At 38.3% G+C, this 15,290-nt stretch overlaps 1 protein-coding gene across 1 annotated transcript in view; it reads left to right on the plus strand.

Moving 5' to 3' along the window:
* The window catches only part of LOC111956376 (uncharacterized), a 22,938-nt gene continuing 7,648 nt past the window's right edge, over positions 1-15,290 (plus strand). Inside the window, exons 1-4 of the mRNA XM_023976836.2 lie at positions 1-157; positions 2,759-2,961; positions 6,450-6,554; positions 6,791-6,886. Of these exons, the coding sequence (XP_023832604.1) occupies positions 133-157; positions 2,759-2,961; positions 6,450-6,554; positions 6,791-6,886 (429 nt within the window). The 5' untranslated portion in view covers positions 1-132. The remainder of the gene's footprint in view (positions 158-2,758; positions 2,962-6,449; positions 6,555-6,790; positions 6,887-15,290) is intronic.

The following is a 15,290-nucleotide window of genomic DNA, read 5'->3' on the forward strand; positions in this document are numbered from 1 at the left end:
TTCATTTTTTACTGTGCATGCACCGTCGGATGCACTGAGCTATGGGTCTAATGTCGTAAACAAGATTTTCACGGACAGATCTGTGAAGAGAGCCACTGTTTTTGGTCTAGCTAATGTTTGCAAAACAACAAAATGCAAACGCTCCGGGAGGAAAAGGGTAAACTATCCATATATTGCAATTCATTGTATAGGTGACCTGTTGTAGTGTGCATTGCTGCTACAATTTCAAGCTAGCTAGCCAACCACCATCTTTGCCAGTAGTCTCGAGGAAAGGGCTATAATAAAAGATGGTTTGTTTAGTGGCTACACGGACTTTTCTGACGTGCAAACCGATATTTAATCTCAGAATTTGTAAAACATTTGGTTAATGTCAGGGTTAATGGTTTGGTTAAGTTAAGTTAAGGGTCATTTTTCGATTTGGCTAGTCTTGCACGTCAGAAATGTCCGTAATGTATAGCCCTTCCCCCAGTCCCTCAACCTGAGGTTGAAGCTGGGCCCAGGGGCGTATTCATTACGCCTTTTCTGTTGAAAAACGTTTCTTAAGCAGACGCAAACTGGATGAAACGTGATGGACCTTCCTGAATTCGTCCATTAGAAACTCTCGTTTTAGTTGCAAATTGTTTCGTTTTGCAACTGTTTGTACTAATGATTACACCCCTGGCTTGAGCCTGGGGACGAGGTTAAACCACAGCCATTTTGTAAAATATCTATAGCCAGATAGAATATCCTGCATTCGAAGTCAATAATATAAATAATTACAAATGTTGTGCAACTCAGACAGTAGTATTTTTTTGTGTAATATGTGTAGAGTTTAGTGTAATTTGTGTAGCCTAGTGTAATGTGTGTAGCTATATAGCAGGGGTGCTCAAACTTTTGGGTTTGGTGGGCCAAAGTATAATCTGTCTGGTGGGCCCAACAAATATACATTGTTGATTTAGAAWAAAGAATAGGTAAACAATAGCTTTTTTGAAAACAATTGTAGAATTACACTTCAAACAATCAAATTGCAGCCATATAACTTGACACCTAACACATTCTGATTACCAGTATTAAATATTTTACCGTTGTGTCATAGAAACTGCAACCAAGTTTCTATGTTAGTAAGGTTAAAAACGTGAATATGTGCAGGGGGCCTTAAGTGAGATTCAGGATGGTTCCTGAATTATTATTTTTTAATCATTAATTGCATTGCCTTGCTTTTCTGGTTGGCTGGATGCAAGTTTCACCATCCAATTATTTCAAATTTACAGGAGTGCAAATTTCACCATGGCACGGGCGATACATTGGCACATGAGAATTATTAGAATATGGCAAATATTATAATATTTGAGCATTTTATCCATGATTGCTTTCGTGGCCTACCTCAGACATAAAACAGACAGTGCCTTGCTTTTGTGGCCTACCTCAGACATAAAACAGACAGTGCCTTGCTTTCGTGGCCTACCTCAGACATAAAACAGACAGTGCCTTCAGAAAGTATTCATTCCCCTTGGTTCTTGATTTATTTCTCACATTGTTGTTACAACCTAAATTCAAAATGTATGAAATAGTTTTATTCTCACCCATCTACACACTACCCCATAATGACAAAGTGAAAACATGTTTTTWGAAATTGTTGCAAATGTATAGAAAATAAATTTGTATGCACACCGCTTTGCTATGACACTCCAAATTGAGCTCTATTGCATCCAATTTCCTTGATAATCCTTGAGATGTCACTACTAGGCTTGAATGGCTGGATCCCGGTTACTGAGATTTACCGCCAAAAACCACTCCCCTTTCCCAGGAGAAATAACTGCAAAAAAATGGTAAATCATAATAAATTATTTATATGGCCATCATAACGTGAAATGGAACAGTTAAATTATATGCATTGTTTAAATCTGGCTCTCTACGTCCTGTCTGCTTGATGAATCATCAACGCACAGGGTGGGGACAGACATCTCAGTATGGAGCACAGTTCACAATGCATGTAGACCTATCATCTCATCATGGTAACTTTTTGGCGTATCACAGGTAGGCGTACATTTGCTGCCTATGATACAGTAATATAAAGAACGAATGCATGTCTAATTTACACATCTACATTTGGCTTTTGGGGGGTCACCTTATTTTTTTAATTGTAAAGATWATTTTATTGCAGCTGCAGAGTTTTAAAACAGCCTATCACTCGAAAATCGGTTTAAATCAGTGCACGCGCGACCATACTCTCGCAGTCTTTCTCTCCATCAATTCCATTCAAAATAGTTAAACCAGTCCAAGATTTATATCAGGCCTATATAAATGTAAATGTAGATGTCCTAGCCTACCTCTTTCATGTAATTAAATAAATGCAGTATTAGCCTTATATTTAGCTAATGAATGATGGGTGATGCATAATAATCTTTGTACGTATAGCCTCTATCTCTTGCGCAATATGCATGCTCCGCTGGCCTCTCCCTAAAAAATACTCCTTAACTCTTGGAGTCCCYTGCAGGAAAAGCTAGACTAGAACAGTTTGCTGGACTTTATTTTCTTTAGCATTTCTTATGCCAATGGAATATTTCAAGCTTATCTTTAAAAAAAAAAAAAAAAGGTTATTTCAGAATATTCAGGTGTGTTAGCTGGCAAACTCATTGATTCGGCTTTGTATATAACTCACTGGAGAGTAGAGTGAACAAGAGCAAAAAGGGTTGGGACATATATGAAGTATGCCCCCCCCCCCAAGTTATAGTAACTAGCTTGTTTTTTCATTTAAATGTTTCATTTTCTCTTCTAGGTCCTCCTCTTCCTCTGTCGTCTATGCGTCTTTTTATTCCTCCACTGCGCCTGGTGTGTGCAGCTCTGTGGCAGGTTGTAGAGCGGAGAGACATCATGGACTATGGGCTGCTGGAGGAGTTCGCCACCAGCGTGTTGGAAATAGTCCCTGAACTGATGACTTACAGAGAGAGGGTCCAACTCCTCATGGGACTGAGAGCACGGGTGAGTGGGGGTGACAGGAGGGAAAGGAGTTGCTGCTAGGCACAGATCTAGGATCAGTGTACCCTCCTGAAATGTGAACAATTTATGGAAGGAAAACATAGGGCTGTGATGGTCATGGAATTTTGAATGCAGGTTATTTGTCAGCCAAAGGACCTCCGTCAACATTATAACCGTTCGAATAGCAAAAAACTGCAATTTCTCTCCTCCGCTCCGCGCCTAGGACTCAAATCAGAAATGTGATATTCTGTCTTTACTGTTTAGCCAAGCAGTATAACACTAACCCACATTGCGAGTTATTTGCCGAACTAGAGCCTACAGTGCATTCGGAAAGTATTCAGAGTAGTGATGCACCGATATGACATTTTTGGCTGATACCACTATCRGATATTTTCCTTGACAAAAAAAACGATACTGATGTTTACAGTTTTAGCGGCCTTTTTAAGCATTCTAGTATAGTTAACACACACATGGACGCAGCGGTCTAAGGCATTGCATCTCAGTGCAAGAGGCGGCACTACAGTCCCTGGTTCGAATCCAGGCTGTATTGCATCCGGCCGTGATTGGGAGTCTAATAGGGCGGCGCACAATTGGTCCAGTGTCATCCGGCTTTGGCCGAGATTGGCCTTCATTGTAAATAAGAATTTGTTCTTAACTGACTTGTCTGTAACCTTCATTTAACTAGACACCACACTGACCAAAAAGTTATTTTGTTGGCATTTACATTTGTCCCCATTACCAGTATAACATAATCAAAACCTATTTCTTTTACTTACTTGCGGTGCTGTTTCGTTGTTCAGTCGTTTCATTCTCAACCAGGATTTCTATGGAACGCCGTTTTGGTCTTTGCATGTCAAAAAAGATGCTATTTAACACTATTTGTCGTGTCAAATAAGCTTGTTGACCAATCAGGACCTGAATATGACTGAACGTCACACAATAATTTAACACGTTGATACATTTTTTATGTAGGTATTACACATTGATTACACTCACTCGTATTTCATATGTCACAACGATTCATCGATACGTATGCTATGATGCTGGTAAAGTTGTCTCGCGCACCTACAGTGCTGGTCATTAAAAAAAAGCTAGCTAGCTCATGGATGCAAACAATGTTCTTCCCCAAAAACATAGCAAAACGACATCATCTGTTTCAGTAGCTATAGTTAGCTTCACCATTAATAAAATAAGAACTGTCTTATAAATTAGGGTTATTTTTAGATGACTACACGAAGCTGTAAGTCGCTCTGGATAAGAGCGTCTGCTAAATGACTTAAATGTAAATGTAAATGTATATAGTTAGCTTGGCCTTTTGAAGGCCAACCGCAAAGTTCACTATTGTGGCTAGCTTCACATAGATGGATCTGACCACCATTAATAAAATAAGAACTGTCTTGTAAATTAGGGTTATTTTAGATGACGACACGTAGCTATATAGTTACTATATTAGGGTTATTTTAGATGACGACACGTAGCTATATAGTTACTATATAGCTACGTGTCGTCATCTAAAATAACCCTAATTTACAAGACAGTTCTTAGGGTTAAGAAATTAGGGTTAAGTGCCTTGCTCAAGGTAGGGCTGGGCGATATGGACAAAATATCATATCACGTTATTTAAACAATGTTTTACGGTATGATGGTATTTGACGATATTTTTTAATAATACAAGTAGTGAGTAGTGCATAACTCTAGGGTGGCAACACAGACCCATTGAAATCCCTTAAAGTATATCTCTATTCTGATTGTTTTATACTGTTCAATTCAACCCCAAAATAATTTCAGCATTTTCATACATTTCTGCATTTACTCCACTCATTTGAGATAATATCCATACTGCCACATAGGGCTACACGATATGGGCAAACAATCTAGATTTTTTAACCAAATGTTTGACTTGCGATTTAGAGCAAAACACTTGGGTGAGCTGTTGGAATCATGGAAATAGAATGATTATTCTAATTCTATAGTGAAAATATAATAGTGGGCACTTTGAGTACAATGTTGCCATGGCAACGAATTAAAATGCCAGGGAGGGGGTATTGTGACAGGGTAGGAACCAAAGTATTGTTAAGTGTTTCCTAGGGGACCCTATAGTCTTTGGCTACATTTAATGTTTTCTCTTCGCTACTTCATGTAGCAAATATATTCATGCTTTACGTATTCCTCTTTGATTTAGAAGATACTGTTGCACAAACAACATGCTGATTTAGGTCTTCACCATAGCTGTTATTATCAGGCTGCATTGCTAATTACGTTACCTGTAACTCAGTACATTTTATTAGCTAGCTAGCCAGCTAACTAGAGATTAGCATTAACAAGATGTAAACCAAACTTGCTAAGAAAAGACAAACTAGCTGTTGAGCCATTTTGCAGATGTAATAAACACAAACAAATAGTTTAATTATAGAACGCTAGTGGATTTATATTAAGAAGCAAAGTGAAAACAGCATCGTTGTCATCAACATTGTTGCATGTGCTGCGTTGACCATGTGCTGCAGACTGAACGCAAGTGTCTCGGGGTCGAGAAACTATAAATGCGCTCCTTGAGTGACAGGGGGCGGGGCAAAGTTTGTGTTGAAAGTGGCATGGAGAGAGAGCGAGAGAGATGACTCAAGTAGCGAAGTAAACTATAAAAATGGATGTTACACACGGCGTATCACATTTAACAAGCCAAACATTCAAATACCGTTATAGAAGGTAAAGTAAAAACCCAAACCAGTCTGTGCATCAATACCGGTATATATGGTATACCACCCAGCCCTAGCTCCAGGGCACATCGACAGATTTTTCATCTGGTCAGCTAGGGGATTCAAACCAGCAACCTTTCTGTTACAAAAACACTCAGATAAAACTCCACCTTATGGGACAGCGAGGACTGTGAAAAGACACACACAGGCACAGGCATACACACACATACACATGGATTGTATATATGTGGTAGTAGAGTAGTGGCCTGAGGCCACACAATTAATGTGTTGTGAAAAGTGTTATGTCATGTAATATTTTTTATTGTATATAATTTCCTTAATGTTGCTGGACCCCAGGAAGAGCAGCTAATGGGGATCCTTAATAAATAAAAATACTGCCCCCTCCCCCACTTTTAACCAGTAGGCTTTCTGCCCTATCTGTTCCACAACACTAAATTCTAAAACTGGCTATTTTTGTGTCCTCTCGTCTTTCCTTATATCGGCTGTTAGATGTGAACCATGCTTACTTTTATTTTACTATATTTAGGTAAAGTTTGTCCACTTCAAAATGAAGTTGATAAAAAAATATGTTTTTATTAAAACGCTTATGATAGTTATTTTATTTACATGACGCCTTCATCCGTAATAGTCGGTTACACGATTATACAATTACTGTGCCAGCACTAGGAAAATGCGAGATTTACATTAGATAAGTGCAACCTCATCCTACTTAAACATTGAACTCAACAATCACACATACCTGCTGCCATTGTTGATAAATTGTAATTTGATTGACAGCTGGTTCTGGAGTTGTGTCGCTGTGATGATGAGCTGTGTCGTCCTGATACTGTCCAGCCACACCTGAACAGGATAAGGAGCTGTGTCTCCAATCAGAAGGGAGAGGTGAGGACTGCTCTGAGAAGGAACATTGATTCTAATAGCTCTGTTGGTAGTAGTGTGGTCCTTGAAACATGGTGCTTATAATGTGGGTTTTATTTCCACATTTGCCTCAAAAGACTTAAGTATGTAAGTCAGTAAGTATATTTGCAAAATGTCTATATTCAGTAGATCAACAGTGTATAGGAAGTCTTGTTAGCCTATGGTTAGTTTTACTTACCCACTGTGCATTATTGCTGCAGGTTTCAGATCCAAAGGTGGAAGCATCAGAGGCCAGCTTCATGAAGCTGATTGAAACCCTACTGGAGCAGCCAGAGGAGAGGGAACTCTTCTTTCAGGTCAGTGTCATAACATGCTGGGGAAAAGTGACATGATTGCATTTCACTCCTTCCGTGTCCAACCTGGTGCGAGAATCATAATGAGTGAGCTGTTCATTTCAACGGAACCCATTTTTTAGCCATAGATTGCAAACCAACAACCGTATTTCCAGGCTTATGTTATTCACTATTTCTGTATGTATGTACAGTGCCTTCGGAAATTATTAATACCCCTTGACCTATTCCACATTTTGTTGTTATAGCCTGAATTCAAAATGTATTAAATAGTTGTTTTTTTCCTCACCCATCTACACACAATGCCCCATAATGACAAAGTGAAAACATGTTTTTAGAAATGTTTGTACATTTATTGAAAATGTATTGAAAATTAAACTACATATCTAATTTACATAAGTATTCATAACCCCTGAGTGAATACTTTGTAGAAGCACCTTTGGCATTGATTATAGCTGTGAGTGTTTCTGGGTAAATCTCTACCCAGTGGGCATAAAATGTAATAAAGACATCTTTTACTGGATGAAATCTGGTCTGGACGTCATAACCAGATCACAACCAGATTAAGATGTCTTCTACATTACGGTCTCTATGGTCCTATAGCTATCAGAGATTGTACCTACTTTAGAGAATATCCGATACTATAAATGCTTTTGCTTTTACTAAAGGCTATGTTTTTCGTAGTTGCAGTCCACCCAATTGAAAAGTGCACATTCACTTCCTTAACATTTGTTCTAGGCTACCAGCATGTAAGATAAACAATGCACAATATGACAGGATACCCTTAAAAAATGGCACTGCTGTTAAAATGCAGTAAAACTGCGGAACAATGAAATAATGGTTGTTTAATTAATGATATCTGGTAGCTTGCTGTGTGTTTTGGCTTTCTAATGGTAATCTCTTGTCTGTGTTAACTAATTGTACTGTTTATTGTGCTGCACATTTTCTTCGCTTCCACTGAATGCTGTTTTCATGTTCTATTATGACTAACAAATAGGTCTTTTATTTCTATATCCTCAAAAAAAATTCAATCAATAATTGGTCCAAAATGATTGCACCTGAATTTGACCCAGATAATATGACTATAATATTTTTCCTTAAAGCTTTTAAACAATTAACATAATGTGTGCTGTAATTGCATTTTAATTTCAGTAGCTAAATTAGGAGGTAGGCATATCAGTTCCAGCTAAAACTTGGATTGGAATCTGTGCTTCGTGCACAGCAATAGATCTCAGCGCAGCCTACTCGAGCACATAGGTCAACATTCCATGTTAGTTGGGACAGCTCGCCCAGTAGGCTACACAACAACACAGTTGGAAAACAACAACAGTTTCTTGAAATTTAAACTKAAAAACTAACAGATTTGCCTGCTGTGGTAGTCCCTGTTCTCCTACATTCTTGTTTTACTTTTGTAATTGAAGCAGTGGTTTGTTGGGGAGAAGAACATCAAGGAAAGATTTGCTAGCTAGCTAAATTAGATGGCTAATTTTAGCTAACTAGCTGTCTAACGTTAGCTGTCTGGCTAATCTCCATGGACATGGTAAGTTTTCATTTTACCTTTTGTAGGCGTTGGGTCTAGCTAGCTAACATTTTGATATACGTTTAGTTAATGACAGTAAATGTGTGTGTTGTGTGTGCGTGAGAGATGATGATCACAATAACATTTGAAAACATTGTCATGTCAATATTGTCATGCTAGCTATGAGTGTGTGTTCTGTGAGAGAGAGAGAGGGGGAAGAGATGATGATTATGACCACAATACCTTAAAGAAAAGATTGTCAACATTGTGAGAGAGAGATGGTACATGAATACACATATCGTAAACATTTATTGTGTGTGAGACGGTAAGCTAGCCTAATTCTTGAAACGTGTACATATGGATGTTTAGACTTTCTTGAGATATTTTTGTGTACATTTCATTTGACAATATGATACATTTTGCCTGTCCTGCTCCTCCTCAACACTCATTCTAACATTACACCTCTCAACTGCCTTTTTCAATTCTTGGTTCTCTTATTTTTGCAGGAAACTCTAGCTTGGATGGAAGGTTGGAGGAGGGAACAAAGGGAATGAGTATAGAAGTTATCCAGTCTGCTGACTAAGAAATGCAAATAGACAGCAAAACATAGATGGAGAGAGAGAGCCTGTCTCCAGGATTGCTGAGGTGCAACATAGTCAATGCACTTGCTAGGCTATGTCTAACTTCGTGAAGACCTTGGGTAATGGCTAATCATGATTTGTCTTTACAGTTCCTGAAACATGTCAATGACCTGATGCATGGCCTCTACAGCAATGCCTGGCCACACACTCAATTACCAGTGACCTATTCTGCCACATCCCAGGTAAAGGAGAGATCAGAACCACTCCTCTTTAAATCAATAGTAATTGACAGTAAGTTGTTTGCAAAATGTTTGTTTCTTCGGTTTGATACTCTGATCTTCAGTGTGTTTTGATTCCTACCAACCAACTTTGTAAAGGTTAGGTTTGTACTAGCTATGCTGATGATCATTAACTTTTTTCATTGCATCAGGTCTCACTGAGACTGGATTTCCCAAGAGACATGCTATTCAGCTGCCCGATCTTACACTCTTAGAAAAAAGGGTGGTATCTAGAACCTTAAAGGGTTCATCGGCCGTATGAGAACCCTTTGAAGAACCCTTTTTGGTTCCAAGTAGACCCCTTTGGTTCCAGGTAGATGTATTTTGGGTTTCATGTAGAACCCTTTCCACAGAGAGTTATACATGGAACCCAAAGGGGTTCTACATGGAACCAAAAAGGGTTATCCTATGGGGACAGCCAAAGAACCCTTTTGGAACCCTTTTTTTCTCAGAGTGTTGTGTAAGTAGATACAATTGAAGTAGCAATAATATACATTTTGTAAAGCAAATCAAATCCTATTTTAACTCACCTTTTTTTTTCAGGTGCACAATCCATGAGTCCTGATTCAACACAAACTCACACGTGTGCAGTTGCAGAGAAGAGGAAGAGATTTGGAATTACACCCATTTCTAACAATGTTTGTTGCAAGAATGATATGACACACACAACTTTTGAACAAAATAATATTTTATTGGTTTCTATTGCCTCATACACATACTTACATTGTTGTATTTAGCTTTCTTTGTTTAAGACTAGCAAGCTGTCCTCAATTGGGGGAACCTCTGTCCGGAACAATGTCCACAGGATTTTGTTTGAATATTACAACACGAATTCGGATTAAGCAAAACTTTACTATTTAGAGATGAGTTAAAAATGGTAATTATCCAACTACTGTCTAATTTTGATATCCTCTTTCTTAAAAATGTTTCAGATTGTTCACCAATGAATTAATGTCTCACTTCAATATGAGGGGACAGAAGAGCAAACATGCCTTGGCCTTACTTTTAGTAGATTCTGACTGTTAAAGATATTTTACTGTGCGTTACTGTTCTGTCGTGTCCTGCATGCCCACATTATGCCAATCATTCATTTATTTTCTTCTCTTTCTATGCATACAGTAAGTGTCCGAAAACTCACGAGGTTAATGTGTTGCAGGCCCTCTGGAAAGTCTTAAAATATGCCTGTGACCGCCGTGGTGGAGGAGGAGGCAAAGTATGTACAGTACCAGTCAAAAGTTTGGAAACACCTACTCATTCAAGGCTTTTTATTTGTTTGTACTATTTTCTACATTGTAGAATAATAGTGAAGACATCAAAACTATGAAATAACACATGAAATCATGTAGTAATCAAAAAAGTGTTACGCAAATCAAAGTATATTTAATATTTTAGATTCTTCAAAGTAGCCACCTGTTGCCTTGATGACAGCTTTGCATGCTCTTGGCATTCTCTCAACCAGCTTCACCTGGAATGCTTTTCCAACAGTCTTGGAGTTCCCACATATTCTGAGCAGTTGTTGGCTGCTTTTTCTTCATTCTGCGGTCCAACTCATCCCAAATGGTCTCAATTGGGTTGAGGTTGGGTGATTTGTGGAGGCCAGGTCATCTGATGCAGATTTCCCTTCACTTTCCTTCTTGGTCAAATAGCCCTTACATAGCCTGGAGGTGTGTTGAGTCATTGTCCTGTTGAAAAAACAAATGATTGTTCCACTAAGCACAAACCAGATGGGATGGTGTATCGCTGCAGAATGCTGTGGTAGCCATGCTGGTTAAGTGTGCCTTGAATTCTAAATAAATCACTGACAGTGTCACCAGCAAAGCACCCCCACACCATCGCACCTCCTCCGTGCTTCACAGTGGGAACCACACCTTTGGAGATCATCCGTTCACCTACTCTGTGTATCACAAAGACAGGTTGGAACCAAAAATCTCACATTTGGACTCATCAGACCAAAGGACAGATTTCACCTGTCTAATCTCCATTGCTTGTGTTTCTTGTCCCAAGCAAGTCTCTTCTTCTTATTGGTGTCCTTTAGCAGTGGTTTCTTTGCAGCAATTTGACCATGAAGGCCTGATTCACACAGTTTCCTCTGAACAGTTGATGTTGAGATGTGTCTGTTACTTGAATTCTGTGAAGCATTTATTTGGGCTGCAATTCCTGAGGCTGGTAACTTTAATGAGCTTATCCTCTGCAGCAGAGGTAACTCTGGGTCTTCCTTTCCTGTGGCGGTCCTCATGAGAGCCAGTGTTCATCATAGAGCTTGATGGTTTTTGCGACTGCGCTTGAAGAAACTTTCAAAGTTCTTGACATTTTCCTATTTAACTGACCTTCATGTCTTAAAGTAATGATGGACTGTCATTTCTCTTTGCTTATTTGAGCTGTTCTTGACATAATATTGACTTGGTCTTTTTCCATGTATGGCTATCTTTTGTATACCACCACTACCTTGTCACAACACAACTGATTGGCTCAAACGCGTTAAGAATGAAAGAAATTCCACAAATGAACTTTTAACAAGACACACCTGTTATTTGATATGCATTCCGGTGATTACCTCATGAACCTGGTTGAGAGAATGCCAAGAGTGTGCAAAGCTGTCAAGGCAAAGTGTTGCTACTTTGAAGAATCTCAAATATATATTTTGATTTGTTTAACAGTTTTTTGTTTACTATATGATTCCATATGTGTTATTTCATAGTTTTGATGTCTTCACTATTCACTATTATTCTACAATGTAGAAAATCAGAAAAAGCCTGGAATGAGTAGGTGTGTCCCAAAATTTTGACAGGTACTGTATATGAGCAAGTTGCTATTTTTTGAAGACATCTCTAAGCTGTAACTGTCACAAAATGTTTCAACTAGTACCAAGGAAATACTTTTAGCCAGCTGAGTCCACAAAGTTTCTTCAGTGATATCCTTTTCTAGTTTGCTATTAAAATCTCATTATTGATTAAGGTGTAATGTGCTGAATGTCTTTACTGCAGATCTGATCCATCACATGACTCTTCAACATCGCCTTCTGTGCTCAGAGATCCTTGATGAGTATCTACCCCATCACACCACTCTTATTAATCATTAATCAAATAAAACAATGGGCCTTTATATACTCTGTGTCCCAGTCTTTCTATGCATTTAATGTCTGTGAGTGAATTATGAAACAATTACTGGAAATTGTGATGTAGATTTGTTTTTGCCATTGCTTGATCTATTTTAAATGTAAGAATATGTTGCAGATTAAATGTAATTGGTGACTATGGAAACAAATATAAATGTATTGAGCAATGTTTTCAATATCCAACTTTATCCTCTGCAATACTTTTTACAGTACACTCTTAGCACATTTTTTTCTATATTGAACCTAAAAAGGTTATTCAGCAGTTCCCATAGGAGAACCCTTTGAAGAACCCTTTTTGGTTTCAGGTAGAACCCTTTTCGGTTCTATGTAGGACCATTTCCACAGGGGGTTCTACATGAACACAAAACGGGTTCTATGTAGAACCAAAAAGGCTTCTCCCTAGAACCAAGAAGGGTTCTCCTATGGGGACAGCTGAAGAACTCTTTTTTTGTCCTAAGAGTGTATGTAATAAACTGTAATCATAACCTGGTAATGACCACCTGACGATGTCTTAACTATGACCACCAGTAGGCTACATCATATAGCAGCACATAATAGTGGTCAGAATTATGACCAACTGGTCGTATGGTGGTAAGAAAAATACATCATATTCTGGTCAGTAAAAAGACATAACAAAACGTTCTATTTCAACCGTTTTGCGACCAGAATAATACGTCATAAGACGTCTTTTCAACCAGGTTTTGCCCACTGGTTAAGAGCTTTCCACACCTGGATTGTGCAACATTTTGTTAATTATTTTTTATTTAAAAAATTAACATTCTTCAAGCTCTGTCAAATTGGTCGTTGATCATTGCTTGACAACCAATTTCAGGTCTTGCCATAGATTTTCAAGTAGATTTAAGTCAAAACTGTAACTCGGCCACTCTCTCAATATTCACTGTCTTCTTGTTAAGCAACTCCAGTGTAGATTTGTGTTTTAGGTTATTATTCGGCTGAAAGGTGAATTAATCTCTTAGTGTCTGGTGGAAGGCAGACTGAACCAGGTTTTCCTCTAGGATTTTGCCTGTGCTTATCTCCATTCCGTTTCTTTTTTATTCTGAAAAACTCCATAGTCCTTAACGTTTACAAGCATACCCATAACACCACCTATGCTTGAAAATACAGAGAGTGGTACTCGGTAATGTGTTGTATTGGATTTGCCCCAAACGTAACACTTTGTTTTCAGGACAAAAAGTGAATTACTTAGCCAATTTTTTACAGTATTACAGTGGTATTACATTCCTTTAAAAGTTGCAGCGTGCTGCGGCGCAGCTTGCATGTTGCCACAGAATTCTATGGCACGTTATTTATGTGTGAACCACTGGTACCATTAATGCTAGTTAGTGCTAGTTTGACCACCATCTTTGAGAAGCATTTGATAGCCTTCAATAATGACTGTAATAGAGAATGCAGGCACGCGGGAGACCGGGGTTCAATTCCCTGACGGAGAGGAAGGAGTATGCTGTCCTTGTAAATAAGAATTTGTTCTTAACTGATTCAATATGTGCTATTTCGTAGTTGTGATGTCTTCACTATTCTACAATATAGAAAATAATTAAAATAAAGAAAAACCCTGGAATGAGTAGGTGTGTCCAAACTTTTGACTGGTACTTGCTTAATTAATTTGATTAATATTATGGTGTTTCTATTCCAAGAAAAATGAAAAACCCTCTGGGTTTCCGTTATAGCGCTGTACAACGTGACGGTCGGGAGTACAGTACTGGGCTATTTAGCTAAAGAATCCCTGTGTCGTGTGGGCAGGGCAGGCGGGAGACGGGTTCAATTCCCAGACGTGGAGGAAGGAGTAGGCTGTCCTTGTAAATAAAAATTTGTACTTAACTGACTTGCCTAGTTAAATAAAGGTTACACTAAGAGCATAACATTTCTACACCTTAATTTTCTAATTCTAGTCTAGCCAATACCCAAACTGAGATTAAGTGAAAATAAAAATCTCATTTTATTTATGAAGACCATGCTTGTCTCAGAGTAGCGCGAAACGGTGCTAAATCCCATTGCTTCTAAATTCAACATGCTCTTTAAATAAGACCTACACCACGTTTAACAGCACATTACTCAACACTAGTGAGACTCATGTCACCTACGGTAGGCCTACAGTATATCTAAAAATGTGACGTGACTCTCCGCCAATAATTACATATAGAGGATTGGAGGATTCTAAATTAAAACAAAAGGTTGTGCTACATATACGGCTACTCAGTGGCTATTCTGAAAGTAGTTTGAGGGTCATAGGTCATAAGACTAAGGAGCTGTTGAAATTTGAATCTATCAAAAATTCTCGTAAAATCTCATGAGATGCAAATAGACAAACAAAAGGGTGTCCAATGTGTAGGCCTACTGAGTGTACATTATGAACCTTGTTTGAGGTGTGTGGGTCACATGACCAAGACGCTATTGAATTTCACAAATTAAAATAAATAATTTCAAATAGTGTGAGATGTAAACCAACAAAAAGCTAGAACCAGTTTTGAACGTTTTAGGAGTAATGGTTAAAGAGCTATTGAAATTTGAAAAATGTGATGTGTCACTATGTTGAAGGATTCTAAATTAAAACCAAAAGCCACCTCATGGGTCTCCCAGTGGTGGCCGGCACAGGTATCGAACCTACATCTGTAGCAATGCATTTTGCACTGCAGGAGCCCCCATCCACAAAGTATCAAAATACAGAGAGGTGTTGGTAAAGGTATATTGTCCTGCTAATAGCCCGTAATGGGCTATTATAATACTGTACATGGTGTCCAGGTCAGGATAACCAAAACATTTCTATATTAAAGACTATCAGAAAGAATGTTGGTAGATATTTATTTTGATCCAAAGCCATGAATGAGTGAGTCACTCAGCTTCATGTAGGTGCTGGCTATATGACTTGATAATATATAATGATATTTTGGATGTTATT

Source organism: Salvelinus sp. IW2-2015, linkage group LG32 (assembly GCF_002910315.2).
Source record: "Salvelinus sp. IW2-2015 linkage group LG32, ASM291031v2, whole genome shotgun sequence".
NCBI lineage: Eukaryota > Metazoa > Chordata > Actinopteri > Salmoniformes > Salmonidae > Salvelinus > Salvelinus sp. IW2-2015.